General features: G+C 41.7%; 1 protein-coding gene across 1 annotated transcript; it reads right to left on the bottom strand.

Moving 5' to 3' along the window:
- Positions 1 to 793: 793 nt before the first annotated feature.
- LOC115577189 (NLR family CARD domain-containing protein 3-like) lies at positions 794 to 14,892 on the bottom strand (the record flags this gene model as incomplete). The annotated part of the gene is made up of 10 exons (XM_030410111.1): positions 794 to 1,287; positions 1,414 to 1,460; positions 8,923 to 9,096; positions 10,052 to 10,225; positions 10,321 to 12,109; positions 12,272 to 12,497; positions 12,637 to 12,715; positions 13,797 to 13,937; positions 14,343 to 14,459; positions 14,765 to 14,892. Coding segments are annotated over 10 exons (3,369 nt in total), but the record flags the coding sequence as incomplete, so codon positions are not given.
- Between the last annotated feature and the right edge of the window lie 203 nt (positions 14,893 to 15,095).

Below are 15,095 nucleotides of genomic sequence, written 5' to 3'. Positions count from 1 at the left end.
TGTGGCAGCTCTTTATTTACTGCAGCAAAGGATTTAGGGCATTTCTACCCGTTTATTCTTAACAAACAGAAAACTGGTCTGTAACAAGTGGAGCCACCAGGTCAGACAGAGAAAGACTTTTCTCACAGCTGTTTAGTTTCACGGACGAGATTCAAATCCAACAAACATCCTCAAAATACAGCCGGACATTAAAATGTGTTTTCTTCTCATATAATAATCACACAGAAATTAACAGATGTTGTGCAGTTTATCACGTCACTACGGACATAATTACATGTGTTAACCAACACCATCAAACTTTTGGTTTCATCATTAGAAACACATGAAACAAGTGTTTCAAGTGTGAAACGAGTGTTTCAGGTGGAGTGTCGAGTACATTTGATCATATTTTACTGTCCATTCACAACTTTGTTCACAATGATTCTTTATAATTAAATCTACAGACGAGTCAATGTTTTCTGTTTCTTACATTTCACTAATAGTTCTGAATTTTATTGGAACAAGAGCCGGAATTCAAAACAACACATGACAGAAAGTACAAGTCAATGAATTTACACAATTTACTGGAAGAAGTTTAAAATGTAAATGAAGAATCTTTTCAATCAGTTTGAACCATTTTGTACAAAGTTGACTGATGAATTTATGAGAAGAAGCTCAAAGATTGATGTGACTGTGATCCTGTACAGACTCAACTGTTCAGCACTGACAATGTTTCTGTGACAGGAGGAGACTCTGCACACTAAACACCACACAGACACACTGAGGAACCAGAACTGGACCTGAAGAGTCCAAATCCAGGATAAAGAGGTTCAGTGAATGTGGTGTTGAAGGTGTGGAGGTGGATCAGTGAGTCAGAGGAGACTCTGTAGAAGGACAGAGTGCCAGCAGGACAGTCCACATACACTGCTACTCTACCAGAGGAGGAGGAGGAGGAGGAGGAGATGTCTGTTTGTCTGTTATTGTGACTGACAGAGTAACGACCACCATCAGAGCACCACAGACTCCAGGACTGATCATTCTCTCCAAACCAACAGTCTTTACAGCCTCCTCTTTTTTCGATTCTTCTGTAACTCACTGATATATAAACTTTTCCTCTCCACTCGACCTCCCAGTAACAGCGACCAGTCAGACAAGTTCTACACAGCAGCTGATGACACCAGGATTCAAACCTCTCTGGATGATCAGGATATGACTGATCCTCCTCCACACGTCTCATCTTCTTGTTGTTGTCAGACAGCTTGATGTTTCTGCTGACTGTGTTTGTGTCGACTGTGAGCTCACAGGAATCTGATGGAGAGAAAAAGACACAACACAGCTGCAGTTATTAATGTGTCATCAGTGTGATGATGACATCACAGATGTGAATGAGTGATGTCACAGTGTTTTCATGAATGAAAGTAAAAAGACACTCACACTTCCTCAGACCTGGTGTCAACCATCGGACTCCAGCAGGCTCCACCCTGAAAGAAGGAGGGGGGTCAGAGCAGCACATCCTCTTTCAGCATGCAAACATGGACATGACATGACTCTCATACACAGAAACACAATCTGTCCATCAGGCTGCTTCTCCCTGTTCTCCCTGAACCTCTTCACCTCTGCCACTCTCCTCACACACTGAGAGTGAGCCACAGGATGTTGGTGTGTGTGAAAGAGGACGACAACATCTGAGAACACACACAAACCTCCTGTTGGATTTATCACTTCATCTTTATTTTATTTTATGTTGTTGCTGTTTCCTGTGGGCGACCTTACGCTTGCTGTTTGATCCAATGTCAACTTGTGCTTATGTTTCTATATTATAGGACTTTTGGATTTGGACGTCAGAACTTTTGAGGTCCGATTCCTGTTTGAAGCTTGGGGGGCTTTTCTGACTCTCACCTGCACAGTCTGCTTTTTGTTCTTGCTGTGTTTCTGCTGCTTTGTTTAACTGTGCAAAGAAACAAATACAATTTATACGTAATAAATCAATCAGAAAACATTGAACGTTGGTTCCCGACCTCTGCCACAAAACCAAGTGAAAGAGACTCCCAGACTGTTTCCCTCCAGAACCTCACAAGTGTCACTGAACCTGTTTGTGATAGAAACAGCATGGTTTCATGTGTTGACATGTGAATGTTACTATAGTTTGGTGCTGGATTGATATCTGATGTATATTAGAGCAGTAATAGTTACTGTGAGGAGAACTTCATGTCATGTTTAATGCCATTAACTCCCTGGGGTCTAGAGTATAATTGGCAGTTTTTGAGTACTTCTGATTTTACCATTATATTTCACCTTTAAAACTATTTACCTTGCCTTGTTTGGTGCCATTATTTTCAACACAACCTCACATGTGTGACTGTACAGTTATTTTTTCATTTTGACATACTCTATCAACACAATGGACCTAAAATCCCAAAAAAACATAAAATCCAAGTTAGATCTTTTACTGTGAAAACTACAAATATGTTTAACGAACCAATTTCATTTCTTATAATTCAAACATAAATTGTTGTTTGCTAAATTTGTGCATCCGTTTTTGAAATTTACAAAGTTATATGTAACTATTTACATTTAAATGCAGGCAATGCCTCAGGCTCAGAGCTCCCTCAGCTACTTCCTGCCTGCTCCACATTCAGCAGTCTCCTTACTGTTTTGACTCACAAAACAAAAAATGACTCCACTACACACTAAACACACTACAACAGAGGTACTCAAATACAAATCTTAAAGGGCCACAAAGATTTTTTACAATGACTCAAAGGTCCATGTATTGAGGTCGGTCAGGCCACATGCAATAATACTGTAATATTCAAAACAAAATGTCCTTTTCATTCAAAACAACAACAAAAATACAAACTAAAATAAAATGTCATTTCCATTTTGACATAAAGTGTCAAAAGTGAGCACTCTGTTGCTTTTTGCTGTTGTGTCATAGATGTGACAAAATTCAGAGGTAAGAACAACAAAAATAAATGCACTGAAATCATCATATCAAGCTGCAAGCAGGAATCTTAAGGAAATGTCTTTTCAAAATTCCAATGCTTGTCTCATATTGCCGTTTCAAATTGGAAATCTTCTTCACAGCTATATTCTCCTGTCATATTAAGCACATGGGTCTGTGCTGGTTGGAGGGAGAATGAATGCATTTTTTTTCAGTCCATTCTTCTTGAATTGCCGATTTTCACTGTCCACTTTTCTTTTAGTAGTGAAATTGGAACACGCCATTTTCGAGCAATTTAGGCTCCTACAGCTGGCAAAAAAAAAATAACTTACTGTGTATGACACGGGTGCGGATCGGGTCAGACACCTGGAGAGTGCGGGTTGGGTTTTGCGATTGCCATTTTTAAGGCATAATGTGCAAAAAAAAAAAAAATCATTATTAGCGACACATTTACAAAAATATTCCTGCATTTCAAAATGATAAGCATTCATATGAGCTCATTCTTGCATGCTTGCGCCCTCCCCGAACTTCCATTCCCCATACTGGCTTACTTTCATTTTTAAAAATTGCGTCCGTCTAATCAATTTATAGAGGGCCGGCTCGGATGCGGAATGTAATTTGTGCTACTGTCAGAAAACGGGTCGGACGTGGTTTTAATTATGGCAGGTACGGCAGGGTGCGGGTTTGCAAAATAAGACCTGTGCAGGACTCTGATGCGAACTACTCCAAAAATGAAAGTGAAAGTTAAAAATGCGCTCACGGCAGTGAGTGACCCAGCTGTCTGTGTATCACTGGCATGGAAACAATTCTCGGTGTATACGTGCTGACCCAACCAAACACATAGTGAAGGAATAACAGTTCGGGGGCCACTATTAGGAGGCCGGCGGGCCGGATGCCTATTTAGGACCACTGCACTACACCAAACACTACATAAAACACTAACTATACACTCCATACACGCTAAATGTCACAAATCTCTCAACTCTCAAAACTCTTTATCTCTATCGCTGTCTCTATCACCGTCATTGTCGCTGTCACTCTTCCGCCTCTGTCCCTCCCACAACTTCCCCCTGTTCCTCAGTAACCAAATCACGTGGTTTTGCCATATAATTTTATGATTGGTTGGTGTGGTGCTTTTTTCCACCAATAAGAACGTCTTTTTTAGCTTGCAAACACTTCCTGCTTACGGAAACTTTCGTGAGAAAAGCAATTTTTTTCCGTTTCTTCCCGAACCAAATGCACAGCAAACGTGAGGGCAATGTTCGCGTACATTATTTATTGTAAGTCCGGTGTTACTTGGCCTATCAACAACATTTTTAAACTGGTATGTATTTTGAAGGCCGCGCCAACACATCAAGTCGGAACTCACTGAGACTGCGTCTTGCTGCTACGTCGTTTTAAATTGGTCACGTGACCTCAGAGGGTTAAAAGCAGAAACAATGACAGAAAATGTCTCTTAGTTTGAAATCTGCTGTGGTGAACACGATGTGTCCAGATGTGACCAGAGTAACATCTGACTGTGAAGCCAGGAATCTGTCTTTCTTTGTGTCTGTCTGTGGTTCACACGTCTCCAGAACCTTTCATCTAATCTACTCAAACTTGGCAGGTTTGTTGCTGAGGACTCAAAGAAGTGCAGCGTTCAATTTGAATTCAATAGTAGAACTTTTTAGGGCCGCGACAACTAACCCATTAAATGGATTTTAAAAATAGTTGCCGACCAGTTTCATCTTGGATTAGTTGGTTTATGTTACGATGCAGGTGCTGTTGCACAGAGCGAGCTGCTTCACTTCATAGTCAAAGACGTGGCTCATGCTGCATTCACAATGTACATTTATCTTTTCATTTCATTTGTTAAATTCAAATCCAAATTTAAAATGTCTGTAGCGTCTCATACTGCACCAGTTTTCATGTCGGGTTAGGGTTAGGGTGGTGCTTTCATCCAGTTTTTATGGCACACTTTATGCTACACTTTTAGATCCTTGTTGTTTTACCCATCTATTTTGTCTCAGTGAAATGTTTTAGTCATCGGTCTCCTAGATCTAAAGTTATAAACTGGTCTGTCCATGTGTGTGTGGCCTGCCTCGACTTTCGAGCCCTGTTGTTTTACAAAGTCTTTAAGCGGATTTTACTGTGATCTTACGCCTTTTACACTTTTACGAACTTTTACAATCCAAAGTGTGATGGCAGAGTGTGGACCTGAGTGCAGATCATGCCACCTTACCATCTTAAAGGTGCAGAAGAGCATAGTTTGCCTGGAAACTGAGCTCATAGCGACAGAACAAGCTCATCCTGGAGTTTTCCACTGTCGCCACGGCCCAAGCGGAACACCTTGCCGCCCTGCGCTCTTCTGGCTGCGGCATCAGGAATGTGACCTGTCCATCTCACTGCTACAGTCCACCGACGGACAACGATCCCGCTCTTTCGTGGTTGGCTGGTTCCACCAACGCCAGCCGCCTTCACCCGAGTTTGTGTCTGAACTCGTCACAAATTCTAGGCCTACTATGTGCCTTCTGGACCCCATGCCCACTTCTCTGACTAAACCATGTCTTCCTGTGCTCTGCCCCCTACTGACAAAAATCATTAACACATCTCTTCTGTCTGGTCCTATATAAAAACTGCCGCTGTCACCCTAATACTGAAAAAACCTGGAACTGACCAGGAGGACTCTAACAACTACAGACCAATCTCCAATCTCCCTTTTCTCACCAAACTCCTTGAACACACTGTTGTCAGTCAGCTTCAGGTCCATATGTCACACTACAACCTTTGGGAAGAGTTTCAATCTGGTTTTAGGGAAAAACACAGTACAGAAACTGCACTAACAAAGGTCATCAATGACCTGCTTTTAACTGCTGACTCTGGACACCTCAACATACTCATCCTCTTGGATCTCACTGCTGCCTTTGATACTGTCTGTCACACCCTTCTGCTGAACCAGCTAGAAACATTACTTGGCATCACTGGGACCCCACTTTCACAGCCAGACAACAGTTCGTCTCAATTAGCAGATTTATATCTCCCACATCTCCCCTTTCTCATGGTGTTCCACAGGGCTCAGTTCTTGGTCCACTACTTTTCATCATTTACATTCTCGCTTTTGGTCACATTATCTGCCGGCATGGCCTCAACTTTCACTGCTATGCCGATGACACACAACTATACATTCACACGAAACCGTCAGACACTCTACCACCATCCAACCTGACTGACTGCATGATATCAACAACTGGATGAACTACAACTACCTCAAACTTAACCAGGACAAATCTGAGGCCATCCTCATTGCTTCCACAGCCACTCTCAGCAAAACCTCCCATCTAAGCTTCTCCATCCTTGGTTTCATCACATCCACTGTTGCTGAAGTTAGAAATTTAGGTATCACATTAGACTCCACCCTCTGCTTTTACTCACATATCAAAAACATCACAAAAACAGCCTTCTTCCATCTTAAGAACATCTCCAGACTCCGCCCCTCCCTTTCTATCTCTACACTCATTTATGCCTTTGTTACATCCAGACTGGATTTCTGCAATAGCTATCTCCTCGGTTTACCGACCCACAGATTAAAAAAACTTCAGTATGTCCAAAACTCAGCTGCCAGAGTCCTAACTCACACCCAGTCCTGGGAACACATCACCCCCACCCTTCAGCACCTGCATTGACTCCCAGTCCAATATCGGATCACTTTGAAAACACTTCTTCTGGTTTTTAAATGTCTTAATGGCCTGGCGCCTCCCTACCTATCCCGTCTTCTCCACCCCTATAAGCCACCCTGTTCACTTTGGTCCTCCTATGCACATCTCCTCTCTATTCCCCCCTCTAGACCTACGCCCAGTGGGTGACAGGGCCTTCAGTGTGGCTGGCCCCACACTGTGGAATGCTCTCCCCCACAGTTTGCGCCAGTGCTCATCTATTACTACTTTTAAATCACAACTGAAGACTAACCTTTTTAAACTTGCTTTCCCTGATGATTTGTAATGCTTTTATTATTTGTTTTATGTATACTTTATTTGTATACTTCACTTTGTTGTTTGACTGCTGTTTTCTTTTGTTTCTGTAAAGTGTACTTGGGTGACCTGAAAGGCGCTAATAAATAAAATGTATTATTGTTATTATCTATTGGCACGGTGTAACACAAACATGTCGCCAAAGCAAGAAAAGAAGAAGAACATTGTAGTGTAAAGACTAGTACAGTAGATCAAAACACAACATAGATATAACTCTAACCAAAGCTGACAATAACAGCACAACACTAAATAATAAGTGTCATTACATATAACATGAACAACTCTCAGCTGACTGTCACTCACTGTCCTTCAGTTTGTGGCAGCAGAACATAGACCGCTGCTGGATCACAGCTCTTTGGGTTCTCCCCTAGTATGACTGTCAATGTTTCTTCATCTACTGGCTCAACAAACCCTTTCTAATCTATTACATGTTTAACATGTCTTTCTATAATATGTTTATACTTTTCACATTTTGTGAGGAAGTGCTGCTCTGTTGTTGTTGTGTTTATTGTACAGGCCTGATCTATATCTGCCCTTTAGATCAGCAAATATTAACTAAAACAACAAGGCGTGTACTGAGTTCACTGAGCTTCATGTGAATTGTGCTACTATGCAAACTGATATTATTTAATATTTTGTCTCTCACTTAACAAAGAAACAAGTCAACATGGGTGAATACATTCTGAGGAAGGAAGCCCCATGACACCACAGCCAGCAGTGTGTGGATAGACTCGGTTAGTAACTGAAACCATGTGTTGTTTATATCCTGATAACGATGTATATCCCGGCGTGTCTTTAAGTGGTATAACAGATTAGACATGTTCGAGACACTGGTAACAACTTGTTGGCGGCATGTTTTGCAGATTACCCTTGTCTGGTCGGTGTCTGACTTTTTAAACCCAACCCAAAGCAAAAGAATGGAATTCCGGTTCCCCCTTTTCGGCACAAATTTTCTTGGGGTTCTGCTTCTGTATCCGCATCTGATATTACGTTACTAGTAACGTTATTTTTGTCTTCCATTGCGCTGTCCTCCGTCATGCTGCTTTGCCTCTGTTTACTCCCAAGCGACTGGTGCCGAAAACGAGTCCTTGTGGATGACAAAAAAATGCTACCACAAAACTGTATTGTTGCTGCAGTTACACTCGCTTTCATACAAGCAACTTGTTTTGAACTCAAAATTTGGATATCCAACGGTCATTCTGACTTTGAGTTGTGCTTTACACGGCGTATTAAATTACAACCATAGTGTACGTTAACGGAAGTGTAGCAACAGTGCTAATCAAGTAGCCTACCTGTTAAAATTACGATATAAACAACAGCGGATTATATCCTACGTTATATCCTATATCCTAGACATTTTATATCTCGACTATGATATATATCGTAATATCGCAGAGCTCGACATGCAACGTTGTCACGCCATCTTCCTGCATTTAACACATCCTATAAATCCTTCACAATAAAAGTCCTGCATTATGTAGTTATTTGAAAGCTTTTATTTTGAAGCAGCAAAATCAGGAAACATTGGATTTCCAGCAGCAGAACCTTAACACAACTCCAGAACAGCTGAAAGTGAAACGGTTGATGAAGATCCATGTCAGAACCATTTTAGGTTCAAAGTCAAGCACTTTGGCAAAAACACTGATCCGGTTCAGGGAAAGTGTTTCTTTGGCATTCAGCGATAACATTCATTTATGTGTCAAAGAAATCTTTTGAATTTGAGGTTCAGTATTGTCTGATCAGAAATCTGACACAGAGGGTCTGTTGTTATTATTAATACCATAACACAGCAGTGACGTGGTGGAAATTAGATTTTAATGGAAATGTTTTAATAATCCTCTGCAATCAGTGTGGAGTGTGAAGAAGTTTGGATGAGCGATTCATCAAGCAGCAAAACCAGAGGCCAATAAATCAGACAGGCACATTTTGAAAAGACACTAAACTAGTCTGAAAAAGTTGTCACTTTAGTGTTTGCAGCAGGACTCTTCATACCTGAGAGTGTCCAGTCTCCAGCCTGGATCCTCCAGTCGAGCAGAGAGCCGCTTCACTCCTGGGTCACCTGGATGATTGTAGCTCAGGTCCAGCTCTTGCAGATGGGAGGGGTTGGAGTCCAGAGCTGAGGCCAGAGAAGTACAGCCTTCCTCTGTGATCAGACAGCCTGACAGCCTGCAGACACACAAAACAACACACATCACACTTCAGCTGAGGGTCCTGATAATTAAGTGCACATCTGCGGTTATTATATTCATCATTTATTTTTCACTAATTTACTAATCAGCACTAGACACATAATATAACTGAAGCTGATTGAAATGCCATTATTTTTGCAAATATTTGGTCATGAACCAAAATATTGTACAGATTAAAATGATGGCCTGGTGATGACATCCGAAGAAAAGACAGAGGATCACCAAAGCAATTACAGTTCATGCTGAGGGGAGCATGACAACCCATTCAATGGTTGTTCAGATATGTAAGTCAGGACTAAACAGAATAGACTGACTGACCCACATTCTTAATGTGTGTGGATATATATATATATATATATATATATATATATATATATATATATATATATATATATATATATATATATATATATATATATATATATAGATTAGGGGTGTCATTGGTTTTGTGTCGTTACTTCGATGGATGAAGGATCTGTTAAGTTGTCAGTCTGTGAACACTATCAGAACATCGCACTCCTGTCCACACAGATGTCGTGTCACCTCTGTTGTGGCTCTGTTACAACCTCTATTGGAGGGTCAGAGGTGGAATGAAACTGTCCCCCATTCCACCTTAGCATCTTTCACACCTATAGTGAGGTGGAATATCAACACAAGATTCCTGCCTTGAAGAGGCAGCGTGAATGGGGCTTCTGTCTCTCTCACTCTCAACCCAACCAGTTCAGACAGATGGCAGCCCACCAATTAGTACGATTCTGCTAGAGATTTCTGCCTGTTCATAGGCAGGTTTTTTCTTGCCACTGTGTCAAGTGCTTGCTCATGGGGGAAATGTTGGGTCTCTTAAAGAATTTGAATTATATTAGGAGTATGATCAAGACATGTTCCAATTGTAAATTTACATGAAATAATACAATAAAATGATTAATACTGACCTGAGAGTTTCAAGTCTACATTGATGACTCTCCAGTCCAACAGACAGATGCTTCACTCCTGAATCCTGCAGGTTGTTGTTACTCAGGTCAAGTTCTCTCAGACTAGAGGACTGGGAGCTGAGAACTGAGGACAGAGCTTCACAGCTTCTCTCTGAGAGGTCACAACCACTCAGCCTGGATAAAGAATAATGAGCGGAACAAAAAAAATATTTCTATTTGGGTCAATAACAGCACATTTACAGCATTCTCAAAAACTTCTACACTCTTACAGAACTTTGTTGGAGGCTTTGACCACTGGCAGCAGCCTCAGAAGAGCCTCCTCTGAAGCAGAGTATTTCTTCAGGTCAAACACATCCAGATCTTTTTCTGATGATAGTAGTATGAAGACCAGAGCTGACCACTGAGCAGGAGAGAGTTTATCTGTTGAGAGACGTCCTGAACTTAGGTACTGTTGGATCTCCTCCATTAGAGAACGATCATTCAATTCATTCAGACAGTGGAACAGGTTGATGCTTCTCTCAGGAGACAGAGACTCTTCAAACTTCTTCTTGATGTAACTGACTGTTTCCTGATTTGTCTGTGAGATACTTCCTGTCTGTGTCTGCAGACCTCGCAGGAGATACTGACTGGTCTGCAGTGAAAGACCCAAGAGGAAGCGGAGGAACAAGTCCAGGTGTCCATTCGGACTCTGTATGGCCTTGTCCACAGCACTCTGGTAGAGACGTGTCTCTGCAGATTGATGGTCTGCTGTTTTTTCTTTTGTTGCTGTTTCTTCCAGCAGATTGACTTTAGAGGAGATGAATGTCAGATGGACGTGAAGAGCAGCCAGAAACTCCTGAACACTGAGATGGACGAAGCAGAATACCTTGTCCTGGTACAGTCCTCTCTCCTCTTTAAATATCTGTGTGAACACTCCTGAGTACACTGAGGCTGCTCTGACATCGATGCCACACTCTGTCAAGTCTGATTCATAGAAGATCAGGTTTCCACTCTGCAGCTGATCAAAAGCCAGTTTTCCTAGAGACTCAATCATCTCTGTGTTCTCTGGAGTCCAGTGTGCATCTGTCTCAGCTCCTCCATCATACTTGACGTTCTTCACTTTGGACTGAACCACCAGGAAGTGGATGTACATCTCAGTCAGGGTCTTGGGCAGCTCTCCTCCCTCTCTGGTCTTCAACACATCCTCCAGAACTGTAGCAGTGATCCAGCAGAAGACTGGGATGTGGCACATGATGTGGAGGCTTCGTGATGACTTGATGTGGGAGATGATTCTGCTGGCCTGCTCCTCATCTCTGAACCTCTTCCTGAAGTACTCCTCCTTCTGTGGGTCAGTGAACCCTCTGACTTCTGTCACCATGTCAACACACCCAGGAGGGATCTGATTGGCTGCTGCAGGTCGTGTGGTTATCCAGAGGCGAGCAGAGGGAAGCAGGTTTCCCCTGATGAGGTTTGTCAGCAGCACATCCACTGAGGTGGACTCTCTAACATCAGTCAGGATCTCAGCGTTGTGGAAGTCCAGAGGAGGTCGACACTCATCCAGACCATCAAAGATGAACACAACCTGGAACTCTTCAAAGCTGCAGATTTCTTTGGTTTCAGTGAAGAAGTGATGAACAAGTTCCACCAAACTGAACTTTTTCTCTTTCAGCACATTCAGCTCTCTGAAAGTGAATGGAAAGGTGAACTGTATGTCCTGGTTGGCTTTGTCTTCAGCCCAGTCCAGAGTGAACTTCTGTGTTAAGACTGTTTTCCCGATGCCAGCCACTCCCTTTGTCATCACTGTTCTGATTGGTTCGTCTCTTCCAGGTAAGGCTTTAAATATGTCTTCTTGTCTGATTGTTGTTTCTGGTCTGTCTGGTTTCCTGGATGCTGTTTCAATCTGTCTGACCTCATGTTCATCATTGACCTCTGCAGTCCCTCCCTCTGTGATGTAGAGCTCTGTGTAGATCTGATTCAGAAGGGTTGGATTTCCTGCTTTAGCGATCCCCTCAAACACACACTGGAACTTCTTCAGGAGGTTAGATTTAAGTTTACGGCGACAAACTCCAGAATAACTTCCTAAATAAACACACAACAAACAAGATCATTAAGGTAATTTATGAAGAAAATAGTCAATTTCCTTCCCCTAAACATTGTATATATAAACAGATTCATCATCAACAGACTTCAGTAAATTTCTCATTGATCCTTCATGTTAAATCTTTAGAGAAATCCTCTTACTGCTCTGCAGACAGTCAGCTAGCTCCTCCTGCTTCATTCTCCTCAGGAAGTGAAGTGTGATCTTCAGAAATGCCTCTCTGCTGCTCCTCCTCTGCTCTTCATCACCATCCAACACCTCCTCGTCATCACTTTTACTCTCTAAGCATTCTGGGTAATCTGAACTCAGAACCTTCTGGACCTTCTTCAGCTCGTTCTTCACAAAAGTCACAATGTTCTCCTCCAGTAGCTGAAACAGAATATTATGTGAATGACAACATTTAACATCAGATCCATGTTGGACAGATTCACCACTGGTCTGTAAAGTGCAGCATGGAGATTAATGTGAACAAACTTTACGTAAAACTAGTTGGTGTTCATGTACAGACCATAAATATGGAGTCCAGGTGTGTCTGATGCTGCTGGACAGACGGACCTCTGGGAACCTCTGAGCTCTCCTGGTCGACTCTGTGGAGGAATCATGAAGAATCAGTCACACTGTGTTTGTCCACTCAGAGACAAACACAAGCTGAAGGTCCTTTGAGTTAAAGTGTTGATGACGTCATTGAATCAGGTGGTTTTCTCTGACATCAAAGTGTTGGTCGTACTGTTGATCCCATTGTGAATCAATAGTCATTCAGTTTACTGGGTTGGTTCAGCAGCTTGTCTAGTTTAGTCCCTCCAGCTCTTGACCCGTTTAATACTATGTGCAGCAACACACAGCTAACACAAGCTAGCTGGATGCTAACTGTCCAGTGGAAATTGGTGAAGAGTCTCAATAAACTTGTATTCAATTGAGATTCCAACATTGTTTTCCTACAAACTTGATTTTGATATTTATTTGTCTGATTTGTGACCTGAAAGTCATCTATTGACATTTTTGTGTTCTGCTTTTTGGTGATTAACGACACAACGGCCTAAATTTAAAGATAATAACGAATTCATTATTTGTAAATACAAGCTATGTTCATGTAGACATGACTTGTAAGAAAAAGTACTTAAAGTCTGAGTTTCAAAGTGCTCCACGTGATTTTAGACATATTTGTAACACTTCATTATTTTTGCATATTTAATAAATATTGTAAAATAGTCAAATGTTCTGCATTCAGTTCATATCTTTGTCTCAAGTGTTTGAATTAAGATATCAGAAAATAGGTTATTTGTTTTTATTATTTTTTAAATCTTCTTGGCCGATATATCAGTTTTTTAGAGTTCTTTACTCTTCATAGGAGTTTCGGTACCGGCCCCATGAAGTCCGGATGGGTCGGGCCCTTGTAATGTCAGATATAACACACAGCCCTTCCTCTCCTCAGCAGCAGGGCTCAGATTTTAGCAGGAAGTGAGTCACTACTGTTTGTCCACAGGAGGAACACTGTCCTGTCAGAGTTGTTTAGGGACGGACATGAAGAAATGTGAACCTGTCCTTTAATACTAATCCTGCTCTGACCTCCATCATCACTCTGAGAAAAATGAAGACCATCAGGACAACTGGTCAGACTGGATTTAATGAGGACAAACATCAACAGAGAGCAACATGACAACAACTTACTGTCTGTCTGACCAATGTTCTTGTTCAAAATCAATGATCGCATTCTTTGACTGGTTACTCTTGAAGGAAATGCTGCAGGGTTCAGTTCCAGGTACAGGTTCAGGTCCATGTCCAGGTCCAGGTCCAGTAGAGGCTGGTCTCCTGTTGGACAGAGAAGAAGACCACCAGAGATGTTATTTCACTTTTTATTCTTCAGACACAGAAGCTGCTGGAGAAACTAGCAGCTGTCAACAAGAAAAGGATCAACACAGCAGAGTTCAATAAAACATGAAGCTGAATGATTTCAGTCTGTGGATCATGAATTCATTTTGACAGATAGACTTTACTGTCGGGAACGTCAGACTAAAAACTCTTTGGAAGATCTCCACTTGTTTTGTGGAGCTCAGACCTTCATATTATCCTCAGCTGAACTTCATGGAGTATTTTTACACAGAACAATTTTGTCCTCCATCATCACTCTGAAAACATGAAGACCATCAGGACAACTGGCCAGACTGGATTTAATGAGGACAAACATCAACAGAGAGCAACATGACAACAACTTACTGTCTGTCTGAGGAATGTTCTTGTTTGAAATCAATGATCTTATCCTTTGACCGGTCACTCTTGAAGGAAACACAGCTGGGCTCAGGTTCAGGTCCAGGTCCAGTAGAGGCTGGTCTCCTGTTGGACAGAGAAGAAGACCACCAGAGATGTTAATTCACTTTCTAGTCTTCAGACACAGAAGCTTCTGTCCATAAAATAGTGGAAAACATCAGGAATAAACCCTCAGAGAATATTGGACCAAACTAGTTCAATAAAGTGAAATGAAGAGTTGAAGACTGGTTCTATTGGGCAGCTTTCTAAAGTGAGAGTATAAATTTAAGTGAAGAAGAACGAAGCTTAAAATAAACATCAGGTTTCAAAAAACATCTTTCTCCACAGTTAAAACATGAATCAGTCACATATTAATGTTATTAACAGCTCACCTCTTTACAGCAGGTTGTCCTTTAAACTTAATGAAACGATCTACTGACTGGTCACTCTTGAAGGACACACAGCTGGGCTCAGCTCCAGGTTCAGGTCCTGGTCCAGATCCAGGTCCAGTGGTTTTAGAGGGAGGGCCTCCCTCCTCTCTGTCCTCACACTGATTCATGCTGATTCATACTTTCAACTGGAGAGGAAACACAAATCATTCGTCTGCACATCAACTGAAACAGCCTTTGGGTCAGAAACACTCTTGAAGGACAAAATGTCTGAAAGTCGACTTCCTCTTCTAACATTTAAACTCGGAGCACATTATTCCAGAACTCACTGACT

This window comes from Sparus aurata, chromosome 24 (genome assembly GCF_900880675.1).
Source record: "Sparus aurata chromosome 24, fSpaAur1.1, whole genome shotgun sequence".
Classification (NCBI taxonomy): Eukaryota; Metazoa; Chordata; class Actinopteri; order Spariformes; family Sparidae; genus Sparus; species Sparus aurata.
This window is presented reverse-complemented; position numbering and strand designations above follow the sequence as displayed.